General features: G+C 34.6%; 1 protein-coding gene across 1 annotated transcript; it reads left to right on the forward strand.

Annotated features, from left to right (window-relative positions):
- The first annotated feature begins 2,170 nt into the window (after positions 1–2,170).
- Positions 2,171–10,460, forward strand: LOC110697968 (IST1-like protein). Its single transcript, XM_021875364.1, has 7 exons — positions 2,171–2,575; positions 2,663–2,795; positions 6,955–7,058; positions 7,143–7,314; positions 7,630–7,770; positions 9,419–9,519; positions 9,620–10,460. Exons 1-7 carry the CDS (start codon positions 2,487–2,489, stop codon positions 10,119–10,121), a joined length of 1,242 nt encoding a protein of 413 aa, XP_021731056.1. The 5' UTR covers positions 2,171–2,486; the 3' UTR covers positions 10,122–10,460.
- Positions 10,461–12,213: the final 1,753 nt, after the last annotated feature.

The following is a 12,213-nucleotide window of genomic DNA, read 5'->3' on the forward strand; positions in this document are numbered from 1 at the left end:
GAACAAGTGTATTATTCCGATACAGGGTTCAAAATTAAATGCAGAGTTAATTATTCAATGATGTCAAGTGATCGAAAATTCGGGCTAGAGGCCATCTCCGATCAGTGATATTAATTATATTAATCTCACATCTTTCCTTTTACTGGACCTAACGGGTCACGCCCAAGCGTGCAACCGAACTGAGACGACAAATTAAGCCGAAGGTCTTAATACGTCAAACAAAAGGATACGTACTCCGACGTCGGATTCCGAGCTTCAAAGCGTAAAAGCCGAACGTCGAGTCAAATTCCAGGATTTAACAAGATGTACAAATAAGTCAAACAACAATAAATATGTCAAAGCGCATATCTCTAGCCTCGCATTGTCCTAGCCATGCGAGGGCTAGGAACTTGATGTTGCCGCAAGCCTAGCACTGGCCACAAGCCCATCAAGCCACGCGCGTGGGCTGGCTGGGGCCTGGTGGCCGAGTGTGTGGTGCACAAGCATTGCTAGCAAGGGCCAGCAGCTAGCATGGCTAGCCATGCCTTGCTAGCATGTGCTAAGGCTAACAAGCAGCAACAGACCTGTGTGCGCGTAGGCTTGCGATAGCAGCAGCAGCACCACCTAGCAGCGTAACTATCCACAAGCTTGCGAGGCCTGCTGTGCTACGATGGGCCTAGGCTGGCTGGCTGGTCGAGAGCGCAAGGCTGCCAGCAAAGGCAAGCCATTGCTGTTCTAGGCAGCCGCCAGCTGGTCGCTTCTCATTAGGGTCGATTTAGCTTGGGGAGCAAGGAAGGCCTTGTGGCCCTCCCTTATGGTCCTCACCTAACCCTCCCATGTGATTGCCACTTGTTGTTTGATAATTTTTTTTGTGTATTTTAATTTATTTTAGAAATAAATTAAATGCATTTATTTCTCAACTTTGCAAAGTCCCACATTGATGGAATATCAAAGGGATGGAAATGCTTCTCCTATAAATACCCAAGGACCTTGGGATTTGAATTGCAAGAGTTGAACTCTATAAAAGGCATCTCCATTGAGAAAACCTTAAAAAGAGATCCTCTTGTTAGTAGTGTTAATATTACCCTAGCCGGTTATATCCAAAGCTAGGGCGCGTGGGTGGACCGCGTTGGAGGAGTCGCATTTGAGGCTCTAGCTCCGTTCGTGAGTTCGTGTTCGTGCTAATTGGAAAACACGCTTCAAGGGTATGAACGTCTTTTCCCTTCTTTCTCTCTCCCTCTCTCTCTCCCCCCTTTATGTGTTTATTGTTTTATTAATTATATGCATGTTTTAGTTAAGGCGCTTTAATTTGTGCATGTGGTCCTTGGGCGGGTTTTAATTCCGCGCAGTGTTCGCACACCGTAAAACCCAACAAATACTAGTAAGCAAATGAGGGAAACCCACTTTATAACCATGATAGACGAAATTCGTTAATAAAAGTGCTAAATTGTATATCAATCAACAAAGATGTCTAGTAAGCAATAAGCACGACATTTTCGTAATTATATCCACAGCTATGGGGCTCATATTCAATAACAAGCTATTGATTTATTTATAATTTTGCCATTACATATGTTTATCAAAGTGATAACCTTCTACTTCATCCTTTTTTTAGATACATCACTTTTGAAATACGGATTCCTATTCAATTTTTTAAGTAAAATAAGATAAATTCAGATAAATTTTTTTTTGAACTTAAAAGAATAGTAATGCATCTAAATTAAAACTTTCATTTATAAAAATTGGTGCATCTGAATGAAAAAAAAAGTATATTCTGAGTTGTAAGCAAATAGCATAGGAAACCATTTCCTAAAATGGTACGTCTTGTATGCGGCTAGGCACGCCATGTGGCCGCTTATAAAATAACAAAGTAACCCCTATAACATTGATTGAGTAACCCCTGTAATACTGACCGAGTAACCCCCTATAACATTGACCAGATAATCTCTATAACACTAACGAAATAATCCCTATAACACTGACCAAAAAGCCCCTATAAAATTAAAAAGTAATCCCATGATGTTTGGCCATATAAAAATTTGGAGAGTTTGTTCTTTACATGCGGGTGTACCAATTTTTGCTCATTTATTAAATGAACAAAAATTAATGAGCAAATGACCTCGGATAAGGCATCGGAAACCTTGTTTTTTTTTTTTTTTGCTGCAAAGCATAGGAAACTTGTAGTAGAAGGAAAAAGGCCACATAGGATCCCATTACCCGATAGAGTCGGCAAAAAAAGTCTCCTTTACCCACATTTCCCCATCACAACATAACGGCTCTATTTTCTAAGATCACACTCTTAGCGCCTCTCCCCACTGCACTCTAGCTTTAAGGTCGGACAATTCATTTCCATTTCCAGCAGACAACACACCTGACCGTTAAAAACTCAATCGACTGACCCTCTTCAAATTCTTCCATTTTTCTCTCTCTTCTTTGCTCATCTTCACTGCGAAACCGAGTCAGTGACTCAGTGAGTGAGTAGGAGTTGGAGTAGGAGAGAGAAAATAATGTCAGTTGCTTATGCAGTGAGAACCCATTGCAAGAAACTCGCTAAATTGGGTGCTTATTTTCGACGAGACTTCAATTCTTCCAAATGGTATTTACTCTTATTTTGGGTTTTCTTTTTCTTGATTTGATTGAATTGAATTTGATTTCTGAATTGTTGGGGGTGTTGGGTATATAGTAAGACATGGGCTCGGATGACGACGGCTCGAATTAAGCTGCTACGGAATAAGAGAGAGACGGTGGTTCGGCAGATGAGACGGGATGTTGCGTTGCTTCTTCAATCGGGTCAGGATGCTACTGCTCGAATTCGGGTAATTTATCAACAATTTTTGACTTTCTACTTTAAGGGTTTTGGTGGGTTTATTTTGGGGTACCGAATTTGATGAGTTTTGTTCATGATTATTGGTGTTGATCAGAAATTTTCTATGGAATTTGTTTGTTTTATATTAGAGGTTTGAGCCTTTGGATTAGCTTGTACTTCCCCTGTTGCTTGTTTGTTGAACACGTTTTGACTTTAATACTATTCACATGATTTATTCTGACTTTGTTTCGTAATTTATACGGGGTAGTTATAAATATATTCCCGGGGTATTGTTTGATTCGTCCCAATGTATATTTTCCTAATATTAACTTGTTAAGTTATTGTATTTTTAAACAATTAATAAGTTAAGACATTGATGTATAAAATCATGCATTACAAACGTGCTTAAGGAAACATGTTAACTTAAATGAAGCGAAGGAAGCATGATTTAGTGGGTTGTATTATGAGCACTAAATATACCTTATGAGTTATGGGTGCTGTAATTTTGATCATTGACAAAATTTGGGTGAGAATTTGACAAAATCAGTAATGTTTTTTTTTTGGTTGCTTGTTTAGTATCATTGTGTCCCTTTTTTCAGTCCCAAATTAGTTTCTACCTTTGATTAATGTTTAAAAATTTAGCTTGACTTTATTTACTAAATGTAGAAGGAAAAGGCATTATATAGCTCATCTTTATTCAGAAGCCCTTGACCAAGTCAAGAGAAATTATGTCAAATGCAACCAAGATATGGCAACATCTAGAACTCTAAAATAACCACTTATCGACAATGATTCTAATGTAGAGTTAAATAGATCTTAGAAATTGGTGTGACATAGTCCCACCTTTTGGAAGGGTTATTAAACTATCAACACACTTCTCAATGAGTAATTCAATTGACAAAAAACCCTATGCAAGTTTTCGCAGCCAGTTTGTTTGATGTCACTACTAGTTTGTTTGATGTCATTCCTACACAAGCAATACAATTATATAATTTGACTATTTGAGGATCAATATTTTTCCAGCATTATCAACACGTACAACGTAGCAATATAGTAATTGACAAGCACAAACAGTTGACTTAAGGACACACGACATCTATATGGAAAACTCCTTTAAAGTGAAAAGTAAAAACCACATTACTATGAGGAAATCTACCCAATTGCTCTTAATATAATAAGAAGAATGTTACTAATGGATACTCAATTTACTTGGCAATAACAATCATAAAGATCTACCCTATGGAGAAGAAAAATATCACTAGAAAAAAGGGAGGTACAATGGCGATATCTCACAATGCACCAAAGATAATCCCAGCAACGAAGATGAAGCCCTTGTTGTGTGTAAAAAAGTGAGCGGAAACGAACTATGAATGAATGAGTTTTGATCCTGCTCTCTCAAAAAACGTAAAATGGCTTCACTTTCATCATTTTGTATTTTTCTTTCTTTCCTAATTAAATTTCATCCTCTCATTTTCTCATTGTATTGCTCCCGAAAACATAGCAAAAGCACACCAAAAGTCAAAGAAATAAGCTTCTCAAAGAAGTTTTAGATATTAGGCTGAAAATTACACAAGTTGCCCTAAATTAATATAAGTAAAATGGGCTTCTCCACATAAGAAAGGACTCATAGCCTAGTGGACAGTAAGCAATTGGAACAACCGGAGGAATTCAAATACAATGCAAACGAAGAGTATGTGTGCAGATTCAAGATGATCTTATATTGCCTAAAGCAATACAATGCAAACGAAGAGTATGTGTGCAGATTCAAGATGATCTTATATTGCCTAAAGCAAGCTCTGATAAAATGGTATCGCAAGTTTGACTTCTTTATGGGACGAAAAAGGCTATAAGTAGACCTTTTGTGATCGCTGTGTCTTCTGGAAGAAATTTTCTAACAAAGATTTTATCATTTTGCTACAAATGTTGAGAACAAGCTTACTATAGGCAAAAAAGTTAAGCAATAATAGAGTAGGACTTTGTCTGTGATGAAATTCAAGCTAGCAAAGAACATTTTAGGAGAACATTTTAGGTAAGAGGATCCATCATGATTCATGATTATAAGGGTTGAAGTTTTTGGTTGTCACACACTCACACAAAAGGCATATGTTCACAAAAGGCATATGTTCAGAAGGTTTGGAGTAAGCAAACCAATGAATGCTCCTCTTACTTTGCATTTTAGGTTGAGTTCCTAACAAAATTCTATGGAAGAGAGAAAGCATATTGTATATCCCATATTCTTTAGCCATGGGTAGTTTGATGGTTTGCACTATGCAAGATATAGCTTGTTTTCTCTTGGGATAGAGCATTGGAATACTATGAAATGCATTTTGAGATATCTATTTTGAGATATCTACAAGGTATTAGCGATAAGCCTATTCCTTTTTTGGTACTGGTGATATTATTTTGCCCCTCTTTTTTTCAACCTGTTTTTGAACTACTCGACAAACAATACAAAAAATTATAGAGGGGCGCTTTCAAGTTCGAAAAAAATTCAAAGAAAAGTTTTTTTGTAAGCTTCAGGGATTCCCACTCGCACTGTAGAAAGAGTTGTAGAGGAAGTCTACTTCGGGTAATTTGATCACTTTTGCATGAGGTTATAGATTTGTGTGGCATTATCCATTACTCAATTAAAGTTCAAAGAGAGGCATGTAAGGAATTTTTATGGATGAAGTGATCGACTTATGTCTACATAGAAGAGATGTAATGCATAGTCATAGTCAAAGTGCTATTAATCTCTTGCTAAGAATTCTACCTGTCATGCAAAGCCAAAACACACTGATGTGAGCTATCATTGGATACGAGATGTTCTTGATGCTAAGTTTCTTGAGCTTGAGTAAGTCCCTATCGATGATAATTACTCCGACATGATGACAAAAGCACCGCCAAGAGGCAAGTTTGAGATTTGTAATTCAATTGTCGGAGTGGAAACCACCTCTACATGTTTGGGAGGGGGAGATTTGTTAGGATATGGGTCCGTTCCTATGTGAAGAAACTCATTTTACTAAATGTTATTTTTGGGGCAAGTTGTGTAAATTTCAGCTTAAGCTCTAAGGCTTTTTTGTGAAGCTTCTTTGTTTGACTTTTGGTGTGCGTTTTCCATGTACTAGGGGAGCACTAAAAGTCGTAGGGGTTTATCTAAATTGAGGAGAAAAGAGATGAAGAAAATCAGTGAGACCAGATTAGAAAATAAAGATTTTTTTTGTGTAGCCATTTCATGTTTTTAAAAGAGCAGTCTCATGAATCACCTCCCAATAGTAGGTCATCCGTTGTCTGATCTTGCTCAAATGTTGACAACTTGTGTGGGACATCAAGGATTTCATCTTCACCATTATGATTGTTGTTTGTTGCCAGTAATTGTGAGATATTGCTCCTATACCACCCTGTTTCTTGTCATATATCTTAATTATTACCTCCGTAGAGTAGTTCTTTAAAATTGTTGTTGTACCTTGTTTGTGTTACATTCTTTGTTTTTTTTTTTTTTTGAACAAATAAGAGCAATTGGGCAGAATCCCTCATCATCATGTGGTTTTTACTTACTTTTAAAGGCGCTTTCCTCATAAACATCGTGTGTCATTTGCTTGATTGTTTATGGTTGTTCAATTGCTATATTGTTGCATTTTATATGTTGATATTGTTGGGGAATTTTCTATCTTAGAGAACATATTATATTGCTTGTGTTGGAGTGACATTAAACTTGCTGGTTATTCCCCTCTATGTCTATTAAAGAAACAGAGGAACTAATTTTCTGTCACATTAGATACAATATTTGACCATTACCTCAAAGTACTGGACAGCTTCATAGTACAATTTATTTATAGCTTCCCAATCTGAAGCTATAATTGCAACAATCTTTTAGCCTTACTCTATATTTGCAATAACATTGATAGTATTACTCTTCAGCAGCAAAGTAAGAATTCAGAATTATTGAGTAGCTTATTGACGCATTCAACTTAGGGCAGTGTAATAGTAGAAGCATTGCCATTGCTTAAAATAGACTCTTAACTAAATAGTGTGTTTAACTTTTTGTGGGACTCCAATTGCCTAACTGCACTTTTACCTTCCATAAACTTGTTATATCTATGTGTTTGCACTGAGAGAGTTGCAATTTTATCTGAAGCTTGAACTGTTGAATTCTTGAGTAGCTGAAGGGTCTTTATCTACTGCTGTAGGTTGAACATGTCATCAGGGAGCAGAATATGATGGCTGCAAATGAGATTCTTGAGCTCTTCTGTGAAAGACTAGTTACAAGACTTTCTATAGTTGCAAAGCAGAGGTGCGATCTTATTCCCAAATTTGAACCTGTGTAATGATTACAAAAAAAGACATTCTCAATTATTTTGGTTGTTTTTACTTGTAGGGACTGCCCTTCGGACTTGAAGGAAGCCATCTCTAGTTTAATATTTGCAGGACCAAGATGCTCAGACATTCCAGAACTTCTGGCAATACGGGATATATTTCAGAAAAAATATGGAAAAGATTTTGTAGATGCAGCTACGGATTTGCGTCCTGATAGTGGTGTAAATCGTTTGGTATATGATTTTGCTGGATTTCTTTTTGTTGCTTTGGATAAAATGTGTTAAGTAACAAAATTGTACGCCTAAGTCTTTTGTTAATATGAGACTACTTGATGACAATGACTTTGTTTCATTAATCTTTTGTTGTAGTTGCAATTGCATATCATGCCCATCAGTTTTATATTTCAATAATGGTGGTGAATTTGCCATAATTGCCTTGAGAATGATCATCCCTAAAATATGTTGTACTTATTTGTGCTGCTGTATTATATTTCTTTTAGCCCCTTTAAGTATTTGATGCATATATGTTTTTGATCTCTTCGTTTGCAGTTAATTGAAAAGCTCTCTGCTTTAAACCCTCCTGGAGAATTAAAGCTCAGGGTCATGAAGGAAATAGCGAAGGAGTACCAGGTTGAATGGGATACAACTGAGACGGAGACAGAGCTTCTCAAGCCTCCAGAGGAGCGCATTGTATGTTTGTCTTTGTCATTCGACTTTTTAATTCTCTGTTGTCGTCTTCACACTTCAATTTCTTCGTTGGTATAAATTAGTGCATGATAAAATGCTTTCTGCTCTGATTCTTGGATTAACAGAAGGTTAGATGGACTGGGGTATATTTTGATTATTTTTTAGAGGCCAATATATGTATTAAGTTGGCTCATTTTACAAAAACACAGAATTAGAGACTGTTGATTTTCTGAATTAAACAAACCATGTTGTAGTGATTCAAGGTCTAATTCTTTTGCTTCTTAGATTCATTCAACAGCTCAAGCAAGATCCGATTAGACAGTTAATGAAAGGAAGTAATAACTAATAATCAGATAACAGCAAGAAAGGTTACTTTAGCCTTTTCCTTAGTTGATTTGCTGCTAGTGAGAAGATATTAGTGTGCTAATTGTATGTGTTAGCAGCAGCTAGCTTAAACTTGTAGTTTTCAATTTTCTTTGTTCTTCTTAGGCTAAATCATCTGTGAATCCAGGTAAGGTTTGTTCCTTCCAAGTTATGCTTGTGTTATTATTATTACGATTGTAATTATACAAGAAAAAAATGGTAGGACAATTCTGCAGAGTGCATGGGACAAGCTGCCCTCTCGAGAACATAGTGTTCTTTCCTAGTTCTAATGCTTTCCATTGTTGGAAAATTTTATTGGCTCAAAGCTTCGAACTTCAAAGCTCTTGGCTCCTATGACATCTAGCATACCAGATGCCAGTTCACGACATGAATTTTTTTGAATAATCAAAGGTGGCATAAATAGTAATCACTTTGTTGTTTCATACTAGCGGTGTTCTAGCTACTTTCAGGTTTCCAAGATACCCATGCTACAAGTTTTCCATACTCCTATTTAAACAGCAAAATCTCTAAGCTTTTTAAGCTTCAAGATTTTTTTATAACTTATTGCTCCACAAGTGATCAGTGGCATCCATTTTTTTTACTGGCATTACTGGCACAGTGTGGAAGCTAATTGAATTTTCCTAGGCAATAATCCAGGTTAAACAATGTTCTGCCTTGTAAATGACACGTTCTTTTCAGCTCCTGAGAACTATATAGCTTGTCTAGCTGCCCAGCTTTTTTGGCTTCCATATCACTAATATTCTGTTAGCCTTCAAAACCAATTTTCTTAATAAAATGTCAAGTTTATGAACCTTCATGCATAGATCCTCTAGAGATTTATTTTAAGCTTTGAGGCATCACACTGGGCTTATATTTAATATCACTGATTATGCTCCTTTATTATTATTGTGATTCTGGCTACTTCAATCTAATAGCTATTGGAATATTGGGCCCCAAGTTGATTATTTTTTTTCCTTAGTTCTCAGATCTTATTTAATCCTTGTTTTAACAATTTTGATATATAATAAAATTTCTTAATATTTAACATTGCTATATGGTGACTCAAATTACCAATGTATATAGGTATCATATTCGGGGTACTTTAGTTATTGTGAAGTGTTCACTTTTGGGTGTTAATACTGTATCCTAGGGCTAATTGTTAATTAGCACCCTTACGTAAATTGCAATGTTAAATAGGGAATGGTTTCCCCGGAAGTTAATTTGCAGCTATAATGATTTATCTTTCTAAATTGCTTTGTTTACATGCTTATGTTCTTTTGCTGATTAGGAGGGACCACGAACATTTGTTAGCGCTGGAAGCCTGCCATTGAATTCTGGAAGAGCACCTCCATCTGCTGAAGCTCAGAAGTCTACGACGCCTACGACCAGGTCTGTAAGCTTCCAAGTACAAATTGTCAATGCTTGTTTGAGCTGAATATTATACAGTCAGGTCTGTAAATCTTAACATCTCATTCTGGCCTTATTTCAGAGTATCAAGTGGTGGTGTTAATGAGATGGGTAGTGCAAATTATCAAGATGTAGCATCAGCAGCAAAAGCAGCTGCTGATTCTGCAAAAGACGCTGTTGCTGCTGCCCAAGCTGCTGCCCAACTAGCTCAAACATCTTCTGATATCAACACAAGAAGTAATCAATCACCACATCCTGTCAACCAAGAGGGTAATTTGGGAACCCAAGGAAGGGAATACAGATCTTTCAGTTTAGGAGGAGCTGGAAATAATTGCCACAGCAATACTGACATGAACTCAGATGATATGGATTTTAACATAGTAAGACGGCACAGCTACAACGTTCGTCGTACACATACTGATATTAAATTTGATGAATCGGATTGTGATGAAGATATCGATATGGAACAACAGCCTCCAAGTGGCATGTATGGTAAACCTGGGACTCCTTCTGTTCATCCCAAGTTGCCAGATTATGATGCTCTCAGTGCTCGTTTTGAAGCTCTGAAATATCGCAAAACATAAAAGCCATCACATGTGGCAGTAAGGGTTTGGACATTATATAAATCTTAATGGTTTGTTACGTATATACATATATAGCTACAGCGATTCTTTTCAAACAGTATTCATTTGGTCAAATTAATTATGTTGTGATGCATCAATGTGGATTACTATGATTGTAGAAGATTAAAGTTCTATTTATGATGATATTCGGAAGGTATATAATTTATATAGTCGATTAGTCGTTCGTTAAGGAGAAAATTGAATTCATAGAGATACAGAGATACATGTTTCATTTTTGTTGGGCTTTTTTATCATTATAAATTTATAAACAATGCTATTCAAATAATACCATTTTTGTAATATCTTTTTTGTTATTAAGCTACTTTTTCCTATATTGCTTAGACTCGGTGTCGCATTTGAGTAGGGATTGGATTGGAGGATACGATATCGTTTTCAAAAATTTGATGGACATGGATATAAGATTAAAAGTGTCTTGACTAAGACCCTTTTCTCTTAATCTTTTATTATTATTATTATTATTATTATTATTATTATTATTATTATTATTATTATTATTATTATTATTTTTAATAATCTTAGTATTTTTTTTTTTGCTGCAAATCTTATTATTATTTTTTGATGAACTGAAATTAATTTTGTTGAATTGAAATTAATTTTACTGATTAAACCTAGTTCTTTTCACCTTATTTTTGCTAAATTGAATTTTATTTATCGAAATAAAATTATTTTTGTTAAATTGAAATTATTTTTATTAAATTGAAATTAATTTTATTGAACTGTAATATTTCTTCACTTAAAATTATTTTTACTGAATTGAATTATTTTTACTAAATACTCCTTATCATTTTATTAAAGTGAATAGAACATGACGTAAAACTTATTTATACTATTCTCTATTATATTTATTTTTACAGCCAATTGACCATATTGGTAAATAAAAAAGACTTCTTGCGACAATTTGGTAACAAAAGTTAGGCCCATGCGACAATTTGGTAAAAAGTAATAAACTCAGGCGACATATAGACCAAAATTATTTTTGTTTTCAACAAACTCTTCAAAATGCCCAATTTTATTTGTTTTTTGTGGTTTTAAATTTTATTTTCCCATTGAAAATTTTCAATTAACATTTCATCCCTTTTAATTTTACTAAATCTTGATTTACCCAATTTTATTTCCAACCCCCCCCCCCTTTTTATTTCGTTAATAACGGTTGAAAAATTAAATCTAATATTATATAAATAAAGTAGGCATTTTTCGAGAGCATTCGGCGCACCACATAAGCAAAGGTATATTTTCGACCAATTAAAAATTAGATTTTTATTTTATTTTGGAACTAAAAAATTCGTTTGCCACCTAAACAAAAGTGATGAATGAGATTTAAGAATTTTGCCAAGTAAAAATAACGAATATTAATTTATTAGGATTTAATTTATTTAAAAAACTAAAAATTATCTTTTAAAATAATCATCTTTAGATATAGGATTTATATACCTATAAGATAAGTTTTGATAGTGTTTATGATAAGAAATAAAAATTATTCCTTAATTAAAATTAAATTAAAATTTGTGATCTTTACCATTATAAATTGACGCATCATATGACACCAACAAAATTTCGTATCAATACAAAACCAAACCAAGCAAATTTTGTGTCATTAATTTTGTGTCAGTTTTATTAGGTCATCAATGGCTGGGGGTAATTCTTAGCCTAATTTTTAAAACCCATGTTTAAATGTATATTTGTGATTATTGTTTAAATTGTGCTTATTTGGGATACTTAATGATTATATGTTTATGTTTTGTTTACTGAATTTTGTTTTTACATGCAGATCTCATTTAAACAGAGAATTATAGTCGAACAAAAATCTTTGGAATATCAAAGTACGAGTTTCTCGTCTAATGATCCTATTGGATGAGGAGGTATTATATCTTTATAAATCATTTACATTTATTAAACCTTTTAATGAACCTTTTAGTTTTTATCAATTAATTTTATGATTAAAACAATTTTTTGTGATTTAAGTAGCTTAATTAAGTCATAAAATTTACTTAATTTTTTATTTTTAATTACAGGGTGATTACGATCATGGCTC

Source organism: Chenopodium quinoa, unplaced genomic scaffold (assembly GCF_001683475.1).
Source record: "Chenopodium quinoa cultivar QQ74 unplaced genomic scaffold, ASM168347v1, whole genome shotgun sequence".
NCBI classification, from domain to species: Eukaryota; Viridiplantae; Streptophyta; class Magnoliopsida; order Caryophyllales; family Amaranthaceae; genus Chenopodium; species Chenopodium quinoa.

What these genes read in the sequence shown, in the direction of transcription:
- LOC110697968 (XM_021875364.1), top strand. Translation starts at nt 2,487, where the DNA reads ATGTCAGTTGCTTATGCAGTGAGAACCCATTGCAAGAAACTCGCTAAA. An exon ending in TCTATAGTTGCAAAGCAGAG is followed by an intron (nt 7,059 to 7,142) that starts GTGCGATCTTAT and finishes TTTTACTTGTAG; the next exon opens with GGACTGCCCTTCGGACTTGA. An exon ending in ATAGTGGTGTAAATCGTTTG is followed by an intron (nt 7,315 to 7,629) that starts GTATATGATTTT and finishes CTTCGTTTGCAG; the next exon opens with TTAATTGAAAAGCTCTCTGC.